General features: G+C 44.6%; 1 protein-coding gene across 4 annotated transcripts in view; it reads right to left on the reverse strand.

The window, feature by feature from the left end:
• TMEM232 (transmembrane protein 232) overlaps window positions 1–27666 on the reverse strand; it is a 530130-nt gene that overhangs the window by 286436 nt on the left and 216028 nt on the right. For all 4 annotated transcript variants that reach the window (XM_063964108.1, XM_063964107.1, XM_063964106.1 and 1 more), the window contains 2 exons: window positions 20560–20732; window positions 1261–1375 (listed from right to left, as the gene is read on the reverse strand). In XM_063964108.1, the coding sequence (XP_063820178.1) occupies window positions 1261–1375; window positions 20560–20732 (288 nt within the window). The remainder of the gene's footprint in view (window positions 1–1260; window positions 1376–20559; window positions 20733–27666) is intronic.

Below are 27666 nucleotides of genomic sequence, written 5' to 3' on the forward strand. Positions count from 1 at the left end.
TCTTTGTATGCTGTCTGATGTTCCTTCTTGCCTGCTCCCTATGTACTGCTTTCAGTGAGCTCCTGGACTTTGGCTATTCTCCTGGCCTGATTCTGCCTGTCCCCTGGGTACCGCACTGCCAATCTGGTTCTGACCCATTCCTGAAGACATTGCTTCAGTACACCTCACGGCGTACAATATCACTACTTGCCTTCAGTGCCTCCAGTGTTCACCAGCCCAATACATAGAATCCCATGCAGAGGGCCGCAACCTGTGCATTGGGCGCAACAAGGCTACAAACCCTGTTGCGGGGTCCTTGGTGAAAACTACCAATACATAAACTCTGCATCTCTGCTCTGGGTATTAGTAAATCCTACAAGTATAGGTAACATCCATACCATCCCATCCAAGAGTTGTGACAGATTTACTAAGCATTGGCTTTTGCAAGCAGCTGAATCTCATGGTTTTTACAGAATAGTTTTGCATTTAATATTATTTCTGGTTTAAATTTCAGAGACCAAATTGTAGAGAATTGTTGGTTTGCAAAAACCACTCCTTAGCAAATCTAGCTCTTGGTTCAGGCACACTGTAGCTTTTTTTTTTCTTTTTCTCTTTTACATTGAAATCTCCTACAAATGTAGTTTTGAATCTATCAGAATGATTTATAAATTAATATCTTTATATGGTACATACACAGAATTAGGTTCAAGGTCAAAATAGGTTTGACGTCAAAATATAGGTGGTCTGTTTTTTGGGAATACAAATAATGGAGTTAGGGTGTTGTTGATTAAAGCGGAATAGAATTAAAAATGTATTAAACTACCTATAACAAGTTTAAATATGGGGTCTGAACTGTTGCTCATACCCCTTTTCCACTAGCTAAATTTACCTGTGTTTTTGCATGGGGGCCGCGCATCAACACAGGGTTTTAGTAAGTGGAAACGGCTCAACACGGGTTTAGTGACCCTGGAATCCTACCCGGGTAGCTACCTGGGTTGAACACGGTAATGACCCGGGTATTGTGCAGTGGAAACGGTCATTACCCGTGTTTTCAGAACAGAGTAAAGAGTGACATCAAAAGGCTTTTACAGAGCTTACCCGGGTTAAGTGGAAACAGATCTGACCCGGGAATAACACGTGTCGAAGTGCAGTGGAAACGGCGGGGCCGACACGGGTTGTAGCCGGGTTAAACATCCCAGATTGGACCCGGTACTCAGGTGGAAAAGGGGTATTATTCATGGATTGGGGTTTTTATTACTAATGCCCACAGAATCACTATACCTGGTCTTGTAAATTAGTCATAAAGTCACATCCTAGGTCCACTAGTACTCTTAAACAGGAAATTTCTATTTTTGCAGCTTCTCCCAAGATGAGTAATGCTAGAAGTGAATCCAACCTGTAAAAACAACAAAACAATAAAGACAATAAATAAAATAATCCAGAATCTGAGTAGTACATAATAAAGGATAAAAGTGTTTGCATTTCTTAGAGCAGGAAATGTTATTTCACGTCCGCGAGCTTCTCAATTAGGGCAGATTTAGAAAAATCACAAGTTTACCTAAGACCAAACTTTACAGCCCTTGGGTATTTGGGAATGTTACTACATTCTGCTTCTTGATAGCTCAGTTTAATGAATCATAATTTACATTTTTAATATACAGTGGTTTCAATTATTTAGAAGTCATTCTCACTACATATCACAGAAGGAACATTAAGCAATAAAAAATCCTATGTATTTATTTCCCAAATGACTGTCAAACTTAATTTTCTTCTACAGTACTTACACATTTGATGAATTATGGAAGCTCAAAATACCCCAAAATATAGAGTAGGCTGACAGATAAATCTGTGGAGAAAGTTTCAGTTGAGAACAACACAAGGTCAGCCAATGCAAACTATGGGATTCATGTTTGTAAGTAAAGCAAAAAAATCAACTTTGTGTCTGAGACAGACCACATTGCCAGGCAAGTGGAGCAAATACTGCACAGTTATATTTTTCTTTGCAGGGTAAATACTGTCTGCTTTTGTTTGCAGCCCACAAATATTAGACAGCTTTATTTTTACACTGAAATTTAGATTTCAGTTTGAACACTCCCAACCCAAATCTAACTCTCTCTGCACATGTTACATATGCCCCACCTGCAGTGCAACATGGTTTTGCCCAGTTGCTTGCTTTTTTGCTTTACTTACAAACATGAATCAGGCACTATGCACATGCGATAGGGCTCTGTTGCTGAAGTACTTGAAGTTTTATTGATGACTAATAGTGAATAAATACTGTATTTTGCAAACAAAACAATTTGCTCTTAACATGGCATGGCGTATATGATCCATGCATGGCGTAAACCGGGAATATATGCCAGTGGTGGCAACCTGCATATATCCTGATATTGGGTGTTATTCAGCTTCAGTAGTAGTATTGCAAAAATCACAGAACTGCTACTACCTAAAAGCTGTGAGCCGCCAGTACAGGGCATGGCCACCCAGCATATGAAGAGCCGCCCAGAGCTGCGTTCACATTTCAAATGCGAATGTATTGCAGAAATTGAGAAACATCTGAAATACCAGTTGCCCCCCCGAATAAGCAGCTAGGCATCATGTTTTCCGTCGCAATGATGACGTCACCCACCCGGCCCAAAAACGGCCATGACACACCTGCATTTCCCACACCACTCCCCAGAAATGCCGCGTTGCTGCCACATTGTGAAAGTCCATGCACATATGATGCGGTCGCAGCACATGCTCAGACGACCAATAGTCGCCCGATCTGAGTTTTAGCTATTTTGCGACTGATTCTGAATAACCCCCACAGTTGCTTCTTTGCATATACTGTACATGCGACTGCAGCTTTATTAGTGAATGAATATTGCACCTGCATTTTGAGGCGTATTCGTGGCGAACTGAGGAGGATCCAATTGTCCAACATCAGCTATACAGGGTATGATTTTGAGGTGTGCGCAGCAGTGGCCGTGTCTTTTGCATCTGTATCTTCATGATAATGCCGAAAGCGATGATCTTACTACTGAGATGCCCATTGGCTGTGGAACTAATCCGTTGCAGTACACACTACAATTGGTCACAACTTTGAAGATTGCACCAGCCCTACAGCAGGGACAGTTACGGCATCTGACCTTAGGCCCCCTGTGCCAGTACAGCTGTGCCTGGGGCCGCAGTCACTGTTAGCATCATGCCGCATCTGGCTAGCCACCCCACTGTTACCTCCTAGCAATGCCAACTGAAAATCAATATCTCTGCGTGCAATTTCGAGCACAGCAGTAACCATGGGGATTCATACGCAGAGCGATGCGGACGCAAACACATGTGAAAACATCGGCCACTTGTGTGTACATCTAAATCAAGCCCACATTGTTTAGAGAAACATTGATCTGTGTAGTTCATATAGTGATTAACACATGAGGAGTCTGCAGGATTAATTTCAATCCGAAAGTAGAGAATATAGCTGTGCTGCCTTATATGTTTACTATTATTGAAAACAATTAGAAGTTCAATTGAATGTGCTGCATTCAATCATTTCTACACAATGGGCCTAAATCAGTAACGATTGCAAATTCTGCTAATTAGCAATCCTTCTGAATGCATGCCCATCGCAGGGCAAGGCCGCCCAGCATGCTGATTGCCACTCGACCCCCCCCCCCTGACCTCGATCAAGAAGAAATTGAGGTTGCCTCCTGCCGGCACAGCATAGCTGCGTCCGCAGGTGGCCCGCCGCCATCTTTCTGATTGCAGCGGCTGCGTGGGACGTCACGCAGCCACCGCGGTCATGCCCCCGTCACGACCCCGTTTTCAGCCCACGCCCCCCGCAACGATTGAAAGGCAGAGGCAATCATATTTAATACGGCCCCCCACAAAAAATGCGGGCGCATGCGCAGGACGGCCGATGCGCATGCGCCTGCATCTTTTTCTGCAATCCAACCTGAATTAGGACCAATATTGTGTTTCTGTCTTAAACCTGTTTGTTCATACTATTGATTCCTACCTGAAAGTTTGGCCATAATGATTAGGCCCCCATAATATTTGTTCTGTTCATTGGTAATGGGTGCGACATGTTTGTAAGTAAAGCAAAAAAGAAAGCAGCCAAGCAAATCCATGTTGTACTGCAGGTCTGGCAGACAGAACATGTGTGGAAAGATTACATTTTGGTGGGGTGTGTTCAAACTGAAATCAAAACTGCAGTGTAAAAATAAGATTTTAAACCTACCGGTAAATCTTTTTCTCGTAGTCCGTAGAGGATGCTGGGGACTCCATAAGGACCATGGGGATAGACATGGGCACCTCCCTCTATGCCCCTCCTCCAGACCTCAGTTAGAGAAACTGTGCCCAGAGGAGACAGACAGTACGAGGAAAGGATTTTAGTTAATCCAAGGGCAAGATTCATACCAGCCACACCAATCACACCGTATAACTTGTGATATACTATCTAGTTAACAGTATGAAAAAACAACATAGCATCGGTCCAAAACCGATGAAACTATAACATAACCCTTATGTAAGCAATAACTATATACAAGTCTTGCAGAAGTAGTCCACATTTGGGACGGGCGCCCAGCATCCTCTACGAACTACGAGAAAAAGATTTACCTGTAGGTTTAAAATCTTATTTTCTCTAACGTCCTAGAGGATGCTGGGGACTCCGTAAGGACCATGGGGATTATACGAAAAGCTCCCAAACGGGCGGGAGAGTGCGGATGACTCTGCAGCACCGATTGAGCAAACAGGAGGTCCTCCTCAGCCAGGGTATCAAACTTATAGAACTTTGCAAAGGTGTTTGACCCCGACCAAGTAGCAGCTCGGCACAGCTGTAGTGCCGAGACCCCTCGGGCAGCCGCCCAAGAAGAGCCCACCTTCCTAGTAGAATGGGCCTTAACCGATTTAGGTAACGGCAATCCTGCCGTAGAATGCGCCTGCTGAATCGTGTTACAGATCCAGCGAGCAATAGTCTGCTTTGAAGCGGGAGCGCCAACCTTGTTGGCTGCATACAGGACAAACAGTGCTTCTGTCTTCCTGACTCTAACTGTTCTGGCCACGTAAATTTTCAAAGCCCTGACCACATCAAGGGACTCGGAATCCTCCAAGTCACGCGTCGCCACAGGCACGACAATAGGTTGGTTCATATGAAAAGATGAGATCACCTTAGGTAGGAATTGAGCACGAGTCCGCAATTCTGCCCTATCCATATGGAAAACCAGATAGGGGCTTTTATGTGATAGAGCCGCTAATTCCGAAACTCGCCTAGCCGAAGCCAAGGCTAACAACATGACCACCTTCCAAGTGAGATATTTCAACTCCACCGTTTTAAGTGGTTCAAACCAATGTGACTTAAGGAAACTTAACACCACGTTAAGGTCCCAAGGCGCCACCGGAGGTACAAAAGGAGGCTGAATATGCAGTACTCCCTTCACAAACGTCTGTACTTCTGCGAGAGAGGCCAATTCCTTTTGAAAGAAAATGGATAAGGCCGAAATCTGAACCTTAATAGATCCTAATATTAGGCCCAAATTCACTCCAGTTTGTAGGAAGTGAAGAAAACGGCCCAGATGGAATTCTTCCGTAGGAGCATTCCTGGCCTCACACCAAGAAACATATTTTTGCCATATTCGGTGATAATGTTTTGATGTCACGTCCTTCCTAGCCTTTATTAGTGTAGGAATGACCTCATCCGGAATACCTTTTTCCGCTAGGATCCGGCGTTCAACCGCCATGCTGTCAAACGCAGCCGCGTTAAGTCTTGGAACAGACAGGGCCCCTGTTGCAACAGGTCCTGTCTTAGAGGAAGAGGCCACGGATCTTCTGTGAGCATCTCCTGCAGATCCGGATACCAGGTCCTTCGTGGCCAATCTGGAACAATGAGGATTGTTCTCACTCCTCTTTTTCTTATTATTCTCAACACCTTGGGTATGAGAGGAAGAAGAGGAAATACATAGACCGACCGGAACACCCACGGTGTCACTAGGGCGTCCACAGCTACCGCCTGAGGGTCTCTTGACCTGGCGCAACATCTTTGTAGCTTTTTGTTGAGACAGGACGCCATCATGTCTATTTGGGGCAGTCCCCACTGACTTGCAATCTGCGCGAAGACTTCCCGATGAAGTCCCCACTCTCCCGGATGTAGGTCGTGTCTGCTGAGGAAGTCTGCTTCCCAGTTGTCCACTCCCGGAATGAACACTGCTGACAGTGCGCTTACATGATTCTCCGCCCAGCGAAGAATTCTGGTGGCTTCCGCCATCGCCACTCTGCTCCTTGTGCCGCCTTGGCGGTTTACATGAGCTACTGCGGTGACGTTGTCTGACTGGATCAGAACTGGTTGGTCGCGAAGTAATGCCTCCGCTTGACGTAGGGCGTTGTATATGGCCCTCAGTTCCAGGATGTTGATGTGGAGACAAGTCTCTAGACTTGACCAAAGACCTTGGAAATTTCTTCCCTGTGTGACTGCTCCCCAACCTCGGAGGCTCACGTCCGTGGTCACCAGGATCCAGTCCTGAATGCCGAACCTGCGGCCCTCTAGGAGGTGAGCACTCTGCAGCCACCACAGGAGAGATACCCTGGCACCTGGACAGGGTGATCCGCTGATGAATTTGTAGATGTGACCCGGACCACTTGTCCAGTAGGTCCCATTGGAAAGTCCTCGTATGGAACCTGCCGAAGGGAATGGCTTCGTATGATGCCACCATCTTTCCCAGGACTCGAGTGCAGTGATGCACTGACACCTGTTTTGGCTTCAATAAGTTCCTGACCAGAGTCATGTGTTCTTGAGCTTTTGCTGTCGGAAGAAAAACCCTTTTCTGGTCTGTGTCCAGAATCATGCCCAAGAAGGTCAAACGAGACGTAGGATTCAGCTGCGACTTTGGAATATTGAGAATCCAGCCGTGTTGCTGTAACACCTTCAGTGAAAGTGATACACTGTTCAGCAACTTCTCCCGTGATCTCGCTTTTATGAGGAGATCGTCCAAGTATGGGATAATTGTGACACCCTGCTTGCGCAGGAGCACCATCATTTCCGCCATTACCTTGGTGAAAATCCTCAGGGCCGTGGAAAGCCCAAACGGCAACGTCTGAAATTGGTAATGACAATCCTGTACCGCAAATCTCAGGTATGCCTGATGAGGAGGATATATGGGAACATGCAGGTATGCATCCTTTATGTCCAGAGATACCATAAAATCTCCCCCTTCCAGGCTGGCGATGACCGCTCTGAGTGATTCCATTTTGAACTTGAACCGTTTTAAGTAAAGGTTCAGGGATTTTAAATTCAAAATGGGTCTGACCGAACCATCCGGTTTCGGGACCACAAACAGAGTTGAGTAGTATCCCTTCCCTCTTTGAAGCAGGGGAACCTCGACCACCACTTGTTGAAGACACAATTTGTGAATCGCATGTAACACTATCTCCCTTTCTAGGGGAGAAGTCGGTAGCACCGTTTTGAAAAACCGGCGAGGGGGCACCTCTTCGAATTCCAGCTTGTATCCCTGAGAAACAATTTCTATTGCCCAGGGATCCACCTGTGAGTGAACCCAGATGTGGCTGAAAAGTCGAAGACGTGCTGGAGCGGACTCCCTCAGAGAAGCCCCAGCGTCATACGGTGGATTTTGCAGAGGCCGGGGAGGACTTCTGTTCCTGGGAACTAGCTGTGTTGTGCAGCTTTTTCCCTCTGCCCTTACCTCTGGCAAGAAAGGACTATCCATGTACACTTTTGCTTTTATTTGAACGAAAGGACTGCATTTGATAATGAGGCGCTTTCTTAGGTTGTGAGGGAACATAAGGCAAAAAATTCGATTTACCTGCCGTAGCTGTGGAGATGAAGTCCGAGAGGCCTTCTCCAAATAATTCCTCACCCTTGTCAGGTAAAAACTCCATATGCCTCTTTGAGTAGGCATCACCTGTCCACTGTCGGGTCCATAAGACTCGCCTAGCAGAAATAGACATAGCGTTTATTATGGAACCCAGTAAACTAATGTCTCTTTGAGCATCCCTCATATATAAGACAGCATCTTTTATATGCCCTAGGGTCATTAAAATGGTATCCTTATCCAGGGTCTCAATTTCCGCTGATAATTAATCTGTCCACGCTGCTACAGCACTACGAACCCAGGCCGACGCAATTGCCGGTCTGAGTATCGTACCAGAATGTGTGTAAATGGACTTCAAGTTAACCTCCTGCTTGCGGTCAGCAGGATCCTTGAGGGTAGCCGTATCTTGGGATGGCAGCGCTATCTTTTTTGATAAGCGTGTCAATGCTTTGTCTACCCTAGGGGAGGATTCCCACCGTATTCTGTCCTTTGGCGGGAAAGAATACGCCATAAGAATTCTTTTGGGAATCTGCAGTTTTTTGTCTGGAGTTTCCCAAGCTTTTTTGCATAATTCGTTCAGCTCATGTGAGGATGGAAAGGTGACCTCAGGCTTCTTTCCTTTATACATGTGTACCCTCGTGTCAGGGATAGAGGGTTCCTCTGTGATATGCAAAACATCTTCTATTGCAATAATCATATATCGAATACATTTAGCCACTTTTTGCATCATCGTAGTCGACACTGGAGTCTGAATCCGTGTCGGTATCTGTGTCAACTATTTGGGATAGTGTGTGCTTCTGAGACCCCGAAGGTCCCGGCGATATTGGAACAAACATGGTTTGACTCCCTGACTGTACCCTAGCCTCAGCTTTGTCTAATCTTTTGTGCAATAAATTTACATTAGCACTTGAGACATTCCACATATCCATCCAGTCAGGTGTCGGCGCTGCCGACGGAGACCTTACATTCATACACTCCCCTTCCTCCTTAGGTGAGCCTTCAACCTCAGACATGTCGACACACGCGTACCGACACACCACACTCACACAGGGAAGCTCTTTTCTGAAGACAGGTTCCCCACCAGGCCCTTTGGAGAGACAGAGAGAGAGTATGCCAGCACACACCTCAGCGCTATATGACCCAGGAAAAACACAGAATGTTTACCCAGTAGCGCCTTTATGTATGTATATGTGCCAATTATGTGCCCCCCCCTCTTGAAAACCCTCTGTCACCGTGAGTAAGCAGGGGAGAGTTCGGGGAGCTTCCTCTCAGCGCTGTGCTGTTGAGAAAATGGCGCTGGTGAGTGCTGAGGGAGAACTCAGCGGTGGTGGGCTTCTGTCCCGCTCAAAATTCTTAAAAACATGGCGGGGGCTCTTTATATACATGTACAGTGCCCAGCTGTACATGTATATATGTACTTTTGCCACAGGAGAGGTTTATATTGCTGCCCAGGGCGCCCCCCCTGCGCCCTGCACCCTTACAGTGACAGATGTGTGTGAGGTGAATGGGAGCAATGGCGCACAGCTTCACTGCTGTGCGTTACCTCTATGAAGATCAAGATGTCTTCTGCCGCCTCTGAAGTCTTCTTTTCTTCTCATACTCACCCGGCTTCTATCTTCCGGCTCTGCGAGGAGGACGGTGGCGCGGCTCTGGGACGGACGGCGAGGGTGAGACCTGCGTACCAATCCCTCTGGAGCTAATGGTGTCCAGTAGCCTAAGAAACAGAGCCTTGAAACTCAGAGAAGTGGGTCTGTTTCTCTCTCCTCAGTCCCTCGATGCAGGGAGTCTGTTGCCAGCAGGCTCCCTGAAAATAAAAAACCTAACAAAAATACTTTCTGACAAGAAACTCAGGAGAGCTCCCTGAAAGCACCCAGTCTCCACTGGGCACAGTATCAAACTGAGGTCTGGAGGAGGGGCATAGAGGGAGGAGCCAGTGCACACCCAGATCCAAAGTCTTTCTTAAAGTGAACCAAAGAAAAAGCGCCCTACTGAGCCTATGTTGAAATGCTGCCTGCTGCTCTCAAGGGAAGAGGGTATTAGCACACCCTGATCAATTGTAAGAAAAAGGAAAAAGAGAGCACAAGCAGACTGGACAAATATTAAACAAATTTATTCATAAAATATGCTAGGTCACAATCAAGTTAAAAGGTTGAATTAATTTTAACTAATGATATATTCAATGAATTCAATTCAACAAAGAATCCACAATCGGCATGGAATTTGATAGTCCCACAGTACTAGTGCACTAGTAGATGACACAGTGACCGGTGTATGATCTTTAATAGAACCAGTGATCCTTCAGTCCTTTTATAAATGTTAACGGCTGATGATTTGATACGGAATTTTCATATAACACTTTAGTAACAGTTCCAAAGTGAATGATTTCCTTTGATCTATGTAACAATTGTATTCTGACTGATAAATAAACCGTCTCAACGAAGGTATCATGCTGGAATTAAGGTGAAGTAAAGTGCATAAGCTCCGTCTGTCACTCTCTCACTGTGACTGTAAGCCGGAGCTGAATTGCTTACCGCTTCCACGGATGTCCCAGCGGCACTGACCATGAACCGGGCGCCGCTCGTTCTAGCGGCTCAACCTCCTGTTCTCCTGCCGGACCAACGTGGTAGGATGACTCATTCACTGCCGCCTCCAAATAGATCGGTGGTGCTATTGATGGTTAAGCACTGTGGATTCCAGATAAATCGACTGAAAGCCACGGTCCCTGTATGGCAAGCGGGACCAATGCAGGTGGCTTCAGATCTGGTAGATCGATTACGGCAGAGATTGGAGGTGCAGATAGATGAAATCGTAGGACTGACGAGTGCCTGGATCCTTTGAGCCCTGACGCGTTTCTCGACCAACAAACACTGGTCGTTTCCTCAGAGGGTTGAAGTGATTATGCTCTTCCAGGTCTCCATATTTAAAGGGAAACCAAGTTCATCATTAGTATAAACACCTGTAGAACACCTGTCGCGTTCATTCTCAGGAGTATGTGTGTATAAAATCACCAAAATTCTCTCTAATCAAATGTAATAGCACATACAATTATAAAACAAATATAAAACAAATATAAAAACACTTGTTCTCTGCAAATCTGTTTTTTGTTTTTAGCATCTCTTTTAACCATAACCACATGTATTACCGTATTTTTCGGACCATAAGACGCACTTTTTCTCCCAAAAAATATGGGGGGAAAAGTACATGCGTCTTATGGTCCGAATATGCGTCTTATGGTCCGAATAACATGGTCCGAGTAACATAAAAACATATAGGTAACAGTAAAAACCTTATGGAGAGCTCTCAATGCGCTCTCAATGTGCTGGGTGGGAGCGCACTGCGTGGGAGAGGCAGCAATTACGAGTGCGGGAAGCGGCGGGTCTGCTGCTGCTGCTGCTGCTTAGCCGTCATCTGAGGCGGCATCACGTGGTTCCCCCGCTCCCTCCCCTCGCCTCCTCCAAAGTACGGTACTGCTGCTGCTGCCGCCTAGCCGTCATCTGAGGCGGCATCACGTGGCTCCTCCGCTCCCTCCCCTCGCCTCCTCCAAAGTACGGTACTGCTGCTGCTGCCGCCTAGCCGTCATCTGAGGCGGCATCACGTGGCTCCTCCGCTCCCTCCCCTCGCCTCCTCCACAGTACGGTACTGCTGCTGCTGCCGCCTAGCCGTCATCTGAGGCGGCATCACGTGGTTCCCCCGCTCCCTCCCCTCGCCTCCTCCAAAGTACGGTACTGCTGCTGCTGCCGCCTAGCCGTCATCTGAGGCGGCATCACGTGGCTCCTCCGCTCCCTCCCCTCGCCTCCTCCAAAGTACGGTACTGCTGCTGCTGCCGCCTAGCCGTCATCTGAGGCGGCATCACGTGGCTCCTCCGCTCCCTCCCCTCACCTCCTCCGAGTCCTCAGAGTAGTGTGCTTCGGGCTGGATGCTGGGAACCATCTGTACACATTTGCCACAATAAAGTGACTCCCCCCCCCCTCACCTCTTTCTTAAGGTACCCATATACTACCATACAGTACTGTATAGTAGTGGTAGTAAGTGAAGAGCCATGATGCTGCTTCAATTTATAATGAATGGGGATTTTTTTTTTTAAAGTTCCTAATACTGTATGTGAGGTAAAAAGGTTCTCGTCTGCTCTGTACTGTGACTATGGCTGTGCTTGTGTGGCTGCCTCTGTCACACACTGTCCCAGAAAAATCTGTGTACCGTATTCTCTGTAAATGGCCTGTAAAGCTGATGTCTGTGTCTACAGTATAGATTGTAAGCTTGCAGCAGGGCCCTCTTACCTCCAAGTCTGTCTGTTGTTACCCAATTTGTTTTATCTCTATTTACAATTGTATAAGACACTGTAACGGAATCTGCTGCGCTATATGAGACACTGTAACGGAATCTGCTGCGCTATATGAGACACTGTAACGGAATCTGCTGCGCTATATAAGACACTAACGGAATCTGCTGCGCTATATGAGACACTGTAACGGAATCTGCTGCGCTATATAAGACACTGTAACGGAACCTGCTGCGCTATATAAGACACTGTAACGGAATCTGCTGCGCTATATACGATGAGGGATGAAGGAGGGTGGCAGAGATGCAGCGGTTGCTGTGATAGATACCGTAGATTCTGTTTGTGCTATCATATTCTAGTTGAGCTGAACCCAGCCACATTAGACACTGAGGCAGGCTTATCTTCTGTATTGTAGGAGTCGGTGAAAACTAGGGAGGCCAATCCGCGACCATTGCAAGGATGATAAAGCAGAAAAGGCTAGCATATAAAAATCCTTTTAAACTAGAGGTAGTAAAATATGCTAAGGAGCATGGAAACAGAGCAGCGGAGAGACATTTTGGACCTCCTCCAACTGAAAAAATGATTAGAGAGTGGAGGAAACAGGAGGATCAGCTGCAAAAAGCAGATAAAAGTAAGCACACTTTCCGTGGGCATGTTGCAAAGTGGCCACAGTTGGAGGTGGACATGAAAGAATGGATCATACGTCACCGGAATAATGGCTTCTCTGTCTCAACAAAAATGATCATATTTGAAGCGAAACGCATTTCTATAGAGAAAGGCATTCAGGATTTTACAGGATCACCATCATGGTGCTACAGATTTATGAAGCGATGTGGTCTTGCTATGCGGACCAAAACTAGAATTGCGCAAAAAATGCCAAAAGAGTATGAATCTAAAATTCTGTCCTTTCATAAATTTGTTATTGATGCTAGGAAGAAAAATGGCTTTGAAATTGGCCAGATTGGGAATATGGATGAAGTCCCGCTAACCTTTGATGTGCCATCTAATAGGACTGTAGATCTGAAGGGTGCCAAAACCATCACTGTGAAAACTTCAGGGCATGAGAAGACCCATTACACTACTGTGTTGTCCTGCTGTGCCGATGGCACCAAATTGCCACCCATGTTGATTTTCAAGAGGAAAACATTTCCAAAAGAAGTGATTCCGCGAGGAGTTGTTGTACATGTACATGACAAAGGATGGATGGATGAAAATGGAATGAGAATATGGGTTGAAAAGGTGTGGGCCAAACGTCCTGGAGGACTTCTGAAAAAACCTGCTTTATTAGTGCTTGACCAGTTTAGAGCACATATTAGCGAACCAACAAAAAAGTGCTTCAGAGAAGTGAAGACTCATCTAGCTGTAATTCCCGGAGGTCTTACCAGCCAGTTGCAACCTCTTGATGTTTCCATCAACAAGCCATTTAAGGTCTTTATGAGAGAAGAGTGGAACAAATGGATGGCTGCTGGTAATCATGATCTGACACCTACTGGACGAATGAAGAGGCCCACCATCACTCAAGTTTGTGAATGGGTAAAAAGATCATGGGACTCAGTGAAGGAGGAGATTGTTGTATATTCATTCAAAAAATGTGGCATTACCAATGCCTTAGATGGAAGTGAAGACGGTATCTTATATGAAGACAGCGAAGAAAGTGATGTCAGTGATTGTGAGCAAATGAGCTTCATAAATTCTGACTCTAGCGATGATGAGTTCTTGGGGTTTCCATAAAACTAGAGTACCGTACTCAAACCGTTGTTAATGACAGTGATAATGGTTCTTAATGCCACTGTTGAGTTCAAATGCTATTCTGTTATAGTTTATTAAATATTATATTACACTATTTGGTTCAGAATATTTTTTTTCCTGTTTTCCTCCTCTAAAAACTAGGTGCGTCTTATGGTCAGGTGCGTCTTATGGTCCGAAAAATACGGTAATTATACTTTGTGGCTACACCAGATTTAACTTAAAACAAATTAATTAGTTTCATATCCATATATGTTCACAACGAAAAGGGACAGCAGTATAAAATAGTACATAAGTGTGTGGGCCATATACATATATATATACATGTGGAGTATGTAGAGTATGTGGACATCCGCACAAAGCTGTATAAGTAGGAGACAACACGGTGGTGCTCAACTCCAAGGAATTTCGGGTTCCTGATAATAGTCTTTTGAAAAAAGAGGGCACTCACCAAGATTTCATAAAAGAAGGTCAGAAGGTCATTTATTCATACATTCACAAGTCGACGTTTCGATCACTTCCAAGTGATCTTTGTCAAGACAGCAAAACAGTGTTGTTTGGTGACAGAGCACCAGAAGCAGTATGTCCAACATGTTCACATACACAAGTATTTATACCATCATCAATCTGAGTCAGCCAGCCCCACCCACATGTGTCACTTCCTGTCAAATTATAAGCTGTAATGGGACATTAAATAGCCAGTAAATATATATTTTGTAGTCACAAGAGGAGTATGTATTGATCCTGAGTGTTACACCCCAAACTGAAAACACCATACACTTTAAAATGTGTTATTTTTATATATATATATATATATATATATATATATATATATATATACACATGTGTATATTTTCTAGCGCACCACATGTGCACCCACAGAGGTTAAACTCCAAATTCATATATAGAATCAAATTAGATCAACCGGGGGATAACATAGAGATCTGTATTGTATTCACTTAAATCCCATTATAAATAATACTCCACAGCAGGGACACATGAAGAAATTCAATCTCCACAAATGAAATAATAGATATAAGTATCTTATTAAGCAAACAGAAGCATGGATCTTTTACTGAGGTCTTCATTATAATACTTAACAAAACATATAAAAAATAAAAAGTAAATAAATAAATAAATAATTGATAATAACAATAAACCAAAATAATAAGTAGTTGGCATTGATTGATCTGGTGGGCAGATGAGCATGTATCCCAAAGGGCAGAGAGATATATTAAGTCATCAAAGGGGAATTTTTTGAAGAGACGACACCACTCACCGGGGGACCCACAGAACAGCTTGTGGGAAAACCAAAGAGTGATGCTCACTCCAAAAAGAAGAAGAGAGGAAGAGCTAGAGGCTGCAGGGGAGGAATCAAGAATACCCACAAAAAGCGTAAGAAGGTTCTAAGTACTAAGAGTATATTTAATCTTTCCAACAAAATTTGGACACAAGCTGAAATTTCTTTATTAAATAAGGGATTAAAATTCGCCCCAGAAGAAAAACCGAACCTCTTTACGCTTTTTGTTGATTTAAATAGATTCGTACGTACTTTGAGTAGAAAGAGGTATTTTATAAAAAAATCGTTACATAAACAGAATATTAATGGGTCACCAGTCTGCTTAGACAGACAAGATGATGCTTGTCTTGGGATCTTAGAAACAATTCTAGGTAAAAATGAGGGGATGGACAACACCAAAGAGGTCACTAGACCAGGAAAGGTATACGACATCAATGGAATAGATCCAAAGAAATTCAAATTACCATCTGAATTTTACCCTCTCCAGTATAGAGGTCCTTTTATTGAAGGCTTCTATACTACAACTATGAGGGAGTTCAGAGAGTTATGTACCAGACAGGATACTTTAGCCCTGAGAGATAATCTGTCAAAATCTGAGAGAATGGCCCTCAAAAGACTCATTAATGATAAAGAGATCATTATAAAACAAGCCGATAAAGGCGAGGTCTAGTTGTCCAGAATCTTGAGGATTACCTCTCTGAGGCTCATAGACAACTTAACGATAATACCTTCTATAGGAAAATCTCAAGAGACCCCACAAGTATCTATCAGGATGAACTCAGGTCCTTATTGGAGATGGCATTAGGTGAGGGAAACATCAATAAAGAAAAATTTCTCTTTTTGATGGTTAAATACCCCATCATTTCCATCTATTACCACGTGCCAATGGTACATAAGTCGGCAATTTCTCCACCGGGACGTCCAATAAATTCAGGGGTGGGGTCCCTGACATCGAACTTATCGGCTTATGTAGATGCACATTTACAGAAATATGTTCAGGCTCTTCCTTCCTATATTAGGGACACTACACATTTTCTTAAAAAATTAGATGGTATATGTTGGAAGGATTCATATATATTACTAACATATGTAGAATCCCTTTATACCAATATAACACATGATTTGGGTCTTTTGGCAGTCAATCATTACTTATATTACGACACGGAGGTGGATGTTTCTTTTCGCACTTTTATTCTGTCAGCCATGAGGTTTATTTTGGAGCACAATTATTTTTCTTTTGATTCACAGTTTTATTTACAGGTTAAGGGCACTGCCATGGGGACCAGGTTCGCACCGAGCTTTGCCAACCTTTTCTTGGGTTGGTTCGAGGAGCATAACATCTGGGGTGGTGATCTCGGTGCGGGCCTGGTCCTCTATGGAAGATACATAGATGATTTGATTTTTTATTTGGGATGAGGATGTTTCACCTTTTTCACATCTTACTGGCTGTTTAAATTCAAACACAATAGGTTTGAAATTTACTAATACTTCTAGTAAAGTATCTATAAATTTTCTTGACATCACGGTTACTATTCAAGATAATGTTATTGTCACCTCCACATACATTAAAGATGTGGACTGTAACAATTACTTACACTTTGCAAGTAGTCACTATAAACCATGGAAACTAAACATACCCAAAGGACAGTTTCAGCGGTTACGTAGGAACTGCTCTACAGAAGAGGCCTTTAATAAACAAGCAGAAGTTATGTATACTGCATTTATGAAACAGGGATACCCTACACATATTCTAGACATGGCTCTCACAGAGATCAAACTTAAACCAAGAGCCACACTGATTCATTCAGTGGGCAGTAAATATAGACAAGAAGGGAGTGACAAGTCATTGTTCTTTATTACACAATATAATACAGCTGCAAGGGATATTAAAAGGATAACTACAAAAAATTCTGCTATTCTGAAATCAGACAAATTGCTAGAAACAACACTAACTGGAAGGAATTTGATTGTGTTCAGAAAAGCGAATTCTTTAAAGCAGAAACTAGCACCTAGTCTATTTAAAAGGGGACCGAAAGAAGTTGGAGAAAGTACCTTGAGACTGCCTCCGAAACCGAATGGGTTCTTCAAGTGTGGCAAGGATAGATGTGTAACCTGCCTCTTTGCAGAAAATAAATGTACTAAGATCAAGTCCCACAGTAGATCAGATGAATTCGAGATCAGGGGCTTTATGAATTGTAGGACTAATTATGTGATAAATGTTATCCAATGTAAGTGCGGCATACAATATGTGGGCCGTACAATTCGTCCTCTACATGAAAGGTTCATGGAACATAAGAGGAACATTACAAAGAACATTAAGACCCATAGTCTGTCAAGTCATGTCTCCTGGTGTCAGAAAGGCAACTTAAGTGGCTTGACCATTAGAGCGGTCGAACACATTGGAGCCACTGTGAGGGGAGGTGATAGGTACAGAAGGCTCTGCATGTGCGAAGCCTTCTGGATATTTCAGTTACATACCTTGAGCCCACATGGTCTCAACGACACTGTGGAGCTCAATGCTGTTTAGCTGTTTTCAGGGGTTTAGCCAGTAATGTTACTGGGAGGCTCTTGCATCATCTAGGGGTATAGGTCCTGTTATTTTATTGTTTGGTTCCCTTGGAATGGCATTTGTTGGTCTGAACTGGGCTGAGGGGCATCTGCCCCTCAGGGCAGATCGAGTTTAAATATATCTCTCTGCCCTTTGGGATACATGCTCATCTGCCCACCAGATCAATCAATGCCAACTACTTATTATTTTGGTTTATTGTTATTATCAATTATTTATTTACTTTTTATGTTTTGTTAAGTATTATAATGAAGACCTCAGTAAAAGATCCATGCTTCTGTTTGCTTAATAAGATACTTATATCTATTATTTCGTTTGTGGAGATTAAATTTCTTCATGTGTCCCTGCTGTGGAGTATTATTTATAATGGGATTTAAGTGAATACTATACAGATCTCTATGTTATCCCCTGGTTGATCTAATTTGATTCTATATATGAATTTGGAGTTTAACCTCTGTGGGTGCACATGTAGTGCGCTAGAAAATATACACATGTATATATATATGTATATGGCCCACACACTTATGTACTATTTTATACTGCTGTCCCTTTTCGTTGTGAACATATATGGATATGAAACTAATTAATTTGTTTTAAGTTAAATCTGGTGTAGCCACAAAGTATAATTAATACATGTGGTTATGGTTAAAAGAGATGCTAAAAACAAAAAACAGATTTGCAGAGAACAAGTGTTTTTATATTTGTTTTATATTTGTTTTATAATTGCATGTGCTATTACATTTGATTAGAGATTTGATTTGATTAGAGAGAATTTGTGATTTTATACACACATACTCCTGAGAATGAACGCGACAGGTGTTCTACAGGTGTTTATACTAATGATGAACTTGGTTTCCCTTTAAATATGGAGACCTGGAAGAGCATAATCACTTCAACCCTCTGAGGAAACGACCAGTCGAGAAACGCGTCAGGCCTCAAAGGATCCAGGCACTCGTCAGTCCTACGATTTCATCTATCTGCACCTCCAATCTCTGCCGTAATCGATCTACCAGATCTGAAGCCACCTGCATTGGTCCCGCTTGCCATACGGGGACCGTGGCTTTCAGTCGATTTATCTGGAATCCACAGTGCTTAACCATCAATAGCACAACCGATCTATTTGGAGGCGGCAGTGAATGAGTCATCCTACCACGTTGGTCCGGCAGGAGAACGGGAGGTTGAGCCGCTAGAACGAGCGGCGCCCGGTTCATGGTCAGTGCCGCTGGGACATCCGTGGAAGCGGTAAGCAATTCAGCTCCGGCTTACAGTCACAGTGAGAGACTGACAGACGGAGCTTATGCACTTTACTTCACCTTAATTCCAGCATGATACCTTCGTTGAGACGGTTTATTTATCAGTAAGAATACAATTGTTACATAGATCAAAGGAAATCATTCACTTTGGAATTGTTACTAAAGTGTTATATGAAAATTCCGTATCAAATCATCAGCCGTTAACATTTATAAAAGGACTGAAGGATCACTGGTTCTATTAAAGATCATATACCGGTCACTGTGTCATCTACTAGTGCACTAGTACTGTGGGACTATCAAATTCCATGCCGAGTGTGGATTTTTTGTTGAATTGAATTCATTGAATATATCATTAGTTACAATTAATTCAACCTTTTAACTTGATTGTGACCTAGCATATTTTATGAATAAATTTGTTTAATATTTGTCCAGTCTGCTTGCGCTCTCTTTTTCCTTTTTCTTTCTTAAAGTGCCCATGTCTCCTGCGGAGCCCGTCTATCCCCATGGTCCTTAGGGAGTCCCCAGCATCCTCTAGGATGTTAGAGAAAATAAAGCTGTCTAACATATTTGTGGGCTATAGGCATAAGCAGCCAGTATTTACCCTGCACAGAAAAAATATATAAATGTATTTCCTTCCCTTGCATAGCAACATGGTTTGTTCCAGACACAGTTTCTTGCTTTTTTTTACATTACTTACAAACAAGAATCAGGCCCAGTCTGTCAAAATTGACTGAATGGTCAATGAGAATGTTTAAACACACATCCCAAAGCAAACTATAAGTCGAACACAAAAAATTGTTACATTTGTATTCAACACCACTTTCATTGTGACAGTTCTATTTGCATTCTAACAATATAAAATTAATTGCCATTTAGAATATATATAGACACAATAATGCTAAAATTTGATCCCTGTTTCAGAGCAACATCTGTTTGTGTTTCTGTTTATCGGTCTATTTTATCAGAAGCTGCACTGGAGATGAGAGAACAAATTTAAAAAGCGTAAATGCAAGATGAAAGATAAACTTTATGAAAAGGTGAAGAAAAGTTCACAACATAATAAAGATAATATCTTTTGAAACAACTTCACCAGATTCAGGAGTCTATTTATATCTGATGGTAAGGCTGACTGATATTTCACCTATGATCATCATCATAATTTAGAAATTAAAATCCTGCAGAAGCAGATGACCAATACACAGCTGATTTGGTGGCCATACTTACATGGGGTGAAGAGGTAAGGGTTAACCTATGGCATTGCGTGTGATATGTACATATGTGGACCGATTGGTGGATCTTATTTCTGGTGGGTGCTACCAGTGGGGAAACCTTGATATATAGAGTAAAGATCTAATGCCAGAATATTTGTCCTTTACGTTTGTCCTTGACGTTACACGCAACCGGGTGGCGGGTCGCTTGACAGCACAGCCAGGCTGCGCAGCCAGGGGTCAACCTTAGTTCGATGCAACTACAATTTAATTGTATTGTGAGGCAGCACTACACATGTTGAGCGGCCTTGCCCTGTGCTGGGCGGCCACCAGCATGTGAGGAGATGGACACAGATCTGGCAGCGTATGCAGCGATCTGTGTCTATCTCTGAATAAGTTCCATTATGTCTATTTCATACAAACCAGTTTTCTTGATGGAGATGTTCTTTCAGTAGGAAGAGATGCTCGATGATATCATGATAATTTGTGCTATGATTCTGAATGCGCTGCCAAATGAGAAGACTATGCCAAAGAAACAGGTCTATTTCAGCTGCTCCTGAGTCCAAACTCAAATTGTCTGTGGAATCTGGTTCTTCCTGCAAAACATAGTAACAGAAACCAGAATTAAAATGCTCAAGAAAAACACATTGTTAAATCTTATCCAGTAGTGTATTAATAATGGGTGCAGGGTGTGCAGTGCACAGGGGACCCAAGTGGGGAGAAGGGGGGTAGGGGGGTTTGCAGTGCAGCTTACTTTGCACCCACCATCTGCATTAAAAGAGCAAATTAGAATTGCCATCAATCAGTGCGGCATTTGGCTCTGCTCCTAGCCTCCAACTCTGCAACTATCACCCCAGGTATCTCCTCTTGTTTCTGGACAGCAGGTAGGGGAAGTAAGAGCCCTTGCCAGCCTCCAGAGCTGCACCCCCTCTCACGTCCCCTGCTTTTGTGTGTGTGTGTGTGTGTGTGTGTGTGTGTGTGTGTGTGTGTGTGTGTGTGTGTGTGTGTGTTGGGGGGGGGACTCGGTGTTACTCTGTTTCCAATGAGTAGAACTGGTGCAGTTAATTATTTCTTTTACGTCCTAGAGGATACTGGGGTCCACATTAGTACCATTGGGTACAGACGGGTCCACTAGCAGCCATGGGCACTTTAAGAACTTGATAGTGTGACCTGGCTCCTCCCTCTATGCCCCTCCTACCAGACTCAGTTTAGAAAATGTGCCCGGAGGAGCACCTGAAGAGTTTTCTACATTTATTTTGCTGTTTGTTGTTTTCAGACAGCGCTGTTTGGCAACGGCCTGTCTGCTTAGTGGGACTTAGGCGGGGGGGGGGGGGGGGGGACCTCCACCAGGGTTAATGGTCCTGTTCCCCGCTGACAGGACACTGACCTCCTGAGGGTCCTATTTGCAAACCCCACCACTTCGAGCGTACAGACCCGCAGCACGCCGCCACCACTAACAGAGCCAGAAGAGTGGTAAGTAGACGGCCGGTGTCCCGGATCAATGGCGGCATAAGGGTATGGAGAGCAGCGTTGATATACAGGCTGCGCTCCAGGACTCAGGATGACATGTGGTGCGTGTGTCCCGCTATGAGGGGCGCGCTGAGCCACTAATGAAATACCCACACTGGCAAACTAGCTTACAGGGGTTCTAACCCACTGTTAAGCAACAAACATACCTCATCCAGTATAAAAAAACGGGAAGACCGCGCGCCATTACGGAGCATCACTATGAGCGGATCCAGCAGCTCACCAGCGCCATTTTCCCTCTGCACCTCTACACAGACAGACTGGCAGGGAAGCGCAGCCCCTCCACAAGGACTCCAGCTTGCCTCAGCGGCACCAGGGGGTCATAGCAAAGGGAGGGAGCAGTTTTATAATACTGAGCCTTTATTACAAATGCTTAGTTTGCAACCCAGCGACAATATAATTAGCTATAAGGGCGCTGTGTGGCTGGCTCCATCATACTCTGTGTCTCCCTAGGGGGCTCTGTGTGGGTTAACTGTGCTTTTAACCTATTCATCATTGTGTGTGTGTTCTTTTACATTTACTATGTCAAAGGATGGTGTAGTATGTGATGCCGGCGGTCGGGCACCCGGCGGTCAGCATACCAGCACCGGAATCCCGACCTCCAGCATACTGACAGCTGGGCGAGCGCTAATGAGCCCCTTGCGGGCACGGTGGCGCGCTATGCGGGCACGGTGGCGCGCTATGCGTGCCACGCTATCTATTCTCCCTCCAGTGGGGTCGCGCACCCACAAGAGGGAGAAAAGATGTCGGAATCCCGGGTGTCGGTATGCCAGTGCCGCTATGTTGGTCGTCGAGAGCCCAGCCGCCGGCAACCTGAAGACCACCCGTCAAAGGAGTGTGTTTCATGCACAGCAGTGTTTCTCTCAATCTGGGGGCTCACTGCCGTGTACTCAGGATAGTACACATTCTCAGGCTAGTGGATCTGAACCAGTATGGTTAGATTCATTAAAAGGGATGATTTCAAATATTTCAAATAAATTATCCCAAAATGAGAAGGAGATGCAATACTTAAGGCAATCTGTGGATGACCTGATGAATAGAGAGTCAGTGGTCATTCCAGCGTCTCAGACCACTGCCATTTGTCCACAGAAGCGTACCCTGGCCCAAATCATGCAGGCTGATACCGATGATGATGATGATGTATCAGACCCAGAAGAGGGTGAGGTGGACTCAAGAGGGGGGAATGCTGCTTTGTCATAGGGAATACAGGCTCTGATAGAAGCTATTAGAGATGTCCTGCACATTCTTGATAAGGTATCAGAGGACGAGGAGGAATCTTATTTTAATGTGAAAAAGAAATCCTCAGCTACTTTCCCTGCATCTAAGAATTAAATTCCCTATTTGAAGCAACTTGGGTAAATCCTGACAAGAAGTTTCAGGTCCCAAAGTGGTTACTCACATCCTTCCCGCTTCCTTAGGATGATAGGAAAAGATGGGAAAACCCACAGATAGTTGACGCATCGGTATCTAGGCTGTCACGTAAGATAGTTTTACCTGTCCCAGGGGCAGCTTCCTTGAAGAATGCTGCAGACCGCAAGATTGAGACCACTCTCAAATCTCTGAACACAGCTGCGGGGGTGGCCCAGAGACCCACTATAGCTTGTGCATGGATCTCTAGGTCCATTGCAAAACGGTCACGTAATCTAATTGACGGATTAGATTCCTTATCCAGGAGGGGAGAAATTTTACTACTACAACATATACTGGATTCTGCTAAGTTTATGGTGGAAAATTGGTTTAGTCAATGCACGCACCACTGCTATGACAGTGTCAGCACGCTGGGGCTTGTGGCTACGCCAGTGGACTGCGGACACAGATTCCAGGAAAGGCATGGAAAGCCTACCTTTCACAGGTGTAGCCCTTTTTGGAGATGAACTGGATAGGATACGTGGATATCCTAGGCTACAGCGGGTAAGTCTACATATCTTCCTTCCGCAGCTCCCCCGGCTAAAAAATCCTACACTGCAACAACTCTGCAGTCCTTTTAGACAGCGAAATTTGAAAACAAAACCAAATGTTCTTCTGCGACCTTTAAAGGCAATAGAGGTAAACACAGAAAACCAGCAACTGCAGGGTCACAGGAACAGAACCCCTCTAAGCCTTCAGCATGACGGTGGACTGCACTGCCTGGAAGAAAGGCAGGTGGGAGCCCGTTTGAGACTCTTCAGTCACATATGGGCAACATCATGCCAGGACCTTATTTCCCAGGGCTACAGACTGGAGTTTCAGGAACTCCCACCTCAAAGATTCTTCAAATCAGGCTTACCAGCTTCTCAAGAAGCAAGTATGACTTTACAGGAAGCAATTCAGAAACTGGTACAGACTCAGGTCAATGTTCCAGTTCCACTTCAGCTGCAAAACCAGGGTCATTATTCCAACCTGTTTGTAGTTCCAAAACTGGACGGTTCGGTAAGGCCCATTTTAAATCTCAAGTCATTGAACCCGTACTTACGGGTGTTCAAGTTCAAGATGGAGTCTCTGAGAGCGGTGATCTCAGGTCTGGAGGAGGGGGAATTCTTGGTGTCTCCGGACATCAAGGATGCATACCTTCATATTCCGATTTGGCAGCCTCATCAGGCTTATCTAAGGTTTGCATCACAGGACCGTCACTACCAGTTTCAGGCCCTTCCATTTGGCCTATCTATGGCACCTAGGGAGTTCACCAAGGTAATGGCAGAGATGATGTTTCTCCTCCGCAAACAGGCAGTGAACATAATACCATACCTGGACAATCTGCTGATAAAAGCACCATCCAGGAGAGGTTGTTAGTCAACATTGCCCTCTCAACCTGACTACTCCAGGATCACGTGTGGATTTTAAACCTACCAAAATCTCATCTGGAACCAAGACGGAGGCTTCTTTTCCTGGGGATGATATTGGATACGGAGGAACAGAAGGTATTCCTTCCGTTGGAAAAAGCATTGGTGATCCAGTCAATGGTGCGGGATGTTCTAGGACAATCCCGGACATCGGTGCATCTGTGCATTCGCCTTCTGGGGAAGATGGTAGCCGCTTACGAGGCGCTGCAGTACAGAAGGTTTCACGCAAAGCCCTTCCAGCTGGATCTGCTGGACAAATGGTCCGGATCGCATCATCATATGCACCAGAAGATACGTCTGTCGCCAAAAGTCAGGATTTCTCTTCTGTGGTGGCTTCAGACTTCTCACCTGACCGAGGGCCAAAGGTTCGGGATTCAAAATTGGATTCTACTAACCACAGACGCAAGCTTCAGAGGTTGGGGAGCAGTCACCCAGGGGGAACAGTTCCAAGGAAGATGGTCAAGTCAGGAAGCCATTCTTCCAATCAACATTCTGGAACTAAGGGTCATATACAACGCCCTTCTACAGGCATCACATCTTCTTCAAGATCAGGCCATTCAGGTTCAGTCGGACAATGTGACGGCAGTAACGTACATAAACCGTCAAGGCGGAACAAAGAGCAGATCAGCAATGTCGGAGGTAACAAGGATTCTCCTCTGGGCAGAAAGACACGCGGTGGCGTTGTCCGCGATCTTCATTCCGGGAGTAGACAACTGGGAAGCAGACACGACCTCCACCCAAGAGAGTGGGGCCTTCACCCGAAGGTGTTCAGGTGCTTGGTGGAATTTCAACTGGGACGTTTTCTCCTTTTTCTGCAGTCAGGTGTGGATGTGGGCCTACGTTTGGGCTCTATAAAAGTCCAGATTTCAGCCCTATCCATTTTCTTCCAGAAACAATTGGCTTCTCTCCCTAAGGTTCAGACATTTTTGAAGGGGGTTCTGCACATCCAATTGCCCTTTGTGCCTCCAACGGCACCTTGGGATCTCAACGTGGTGTTGCAGTTCCTGCAATCGGAATGGTTTGAGCCTTTACAGGACGTAGACGTCAAGTTTCTTAAGTGGAAGGCCGTCACGCTGTTGGCCTTGACTTCTGCAAAGCGTGTGTCGGAGGTGGGGGCGTTGTCTCACAAAAGCCCCTATTTGATTTTTCATGAAGATAGGGCTGAACTCAGAACTCTTCAGCAATTTCTTCCAAAGGTGGTGTTTTTGTTTCATATCAACCAACCTATTGTGGTTCCAGTGGTTACCGACACCTCTTCTACTTCAAAGTCCTTGGATGTGGAGAGGGCATTGAAAAAATATGTGAAGCGGACAGCTCGTCACAGATAATCTGACTTGCTGTTTGTTCTCTATGATCCCAATAAAATTGGGTGTCCTGCTTCAAAGCAGACAATTGCATTCCACGGCAGGTTTGCCATGTCCAAAATCTGTACAGGCCCACTCTACTAGGTCGGTGGGTTCTTCCTGGTCGGCTGCCCAGGGGTGTCTCGGCTTTACAGCTCTGCAGAGCAGCTACTTGGTCAGGGTCGAACACATTTGCTAAGTTCTACAAGTTCGATACTTTGGCCTCTGAGGACCTTCAGTTTGGTCAAGCAGTTCTGCAGGACCCTCAGCACTACCCCACCCAGTTTGGGAGTACATTCCCATGGTACTAATGTGGTCCCCAGTATCCTCTAGGACGTAAGAAAAATAGGATTTTAATTACCTACCGGTAAATCCTTTTCTCGTAGTCCGTAGAGGATACTGGGCGCCCGCCCAGTGCTTCGTTTCTCCCTGCACTGTTACTTGGTTAAGTATTGTTGGTTCAGTGGTTACTGTTCCTGATTTAAAGTTTGGTTAGCTTGGCTTTCCTCTAGTTTGTGTGCTGGTTCGGAATCTCACCACTATCCTTTTATATCCTTCTCTCAAAGTATGTCCATCTCCTCGGGCACAGTTTCCTAGACTGAGTCTGGTAGGAGGGGCACGGAGGGAGGAGCCAGCCCACACTATCAAGTTCTTAAAGTGCCCATGGCTCCTAGTGGACCCGTCTATACCCCATGGTACTAATGTGGACCCCAGTATCCTCTACAGACTACGAGAAAAGGATTTACCGGTAGGTAATTAAAATCCTTTTTTTTTTTTTTCTTTATATATTCTACTTTCCAACTTCAGAATAAGTATTTGCTATGTTACATTCACAATTGCATCTTATCTCCCATCACATCTCTCTGCCATGTATTGCAACTGAGTGATATTCCTGTGCCTCAGCGGTTAGTGCAACCATGGCAGGGTTCAGCAAAGAACAGCAAGGAACTTATATGGCCATATAAACCATGGGGAAAATAGTACCACAGCCACATAATTAAAGGCCCATCATTATGACAGCTTCACAATTACCAGCTGTTTAGCTGACCACACTGTTGACTATACATTATAAGTATTAAAATCTAATAATTATACTTTTATGTATTTAGGGAGTCAATGAGGCTGATAGTGTAGAGGGGTGTACATGCCCACACGACAATGACCACACCCATACAGCATTGGCCACACCCACACAGCACTTTTCACAGATCCGCTTCTCGCAATAGGCCCTTCATCATTTCAGAGATAAGCCCATGTCCTGCAGACTTTGAGAAATGCTGATTGTTATAGAAAATAAGATTTTAAACCTACCGGTAAATCTTTTTCTCGTAGTCCGTAGAGAATGCTGGGACTCCGTAAGGCCCATGGGGATAGACAGGCTCTGCAGGAGACATGGGCACTTTAAGAAAGACTTTGAATCTGGGTGTGCACTGGCTCCTCCCTCTATGCCCCTCCTCCAGACCTCAGTTAGAGAAACTGTGCCCAGAGGAGACGGACAGTACGAGGAAAGGATTTTTGTTAATCTAAGGGCAAGATTCATACCAGCCACACCAATCACACCGTATAACTTGTGATATACTATCTAGTTAACAGTATGAAACAACAACATATCATCGGTCCAAAACCGACGAAACTATAACATAACCCTTATGAAAGCAATAACTATATACAAGTCTTGCAGAAGTAGTCCGCACTTGGGACGGGCGCCCAGCATCCTCTACGGACTACGAGAAAATAAGAATTTACTCACCGGTAATTCTATTTCTCGTAGTCCGTAGTGGATGCTGGGGACTCCGTAAGGACCATGGGGAATAGACGGCTCCGCAGGAGACTGGGCACAT

This window comes from Pseudophryne corroboree, chromosome 1 (genome assembly GCF_028390025.1).
Source record: "Pseudophryne corroboree isolate aPseCor3 chromosome 1, aPseCor3.hap2, whole genome shotgun sequence".
Taxonomy (NCBI): Eukaryota; Metazoa; Chordata; class Amphibia; order Anura; family Myobatrachidae; genus Pseudophryne; species Pseudophryne corroboree.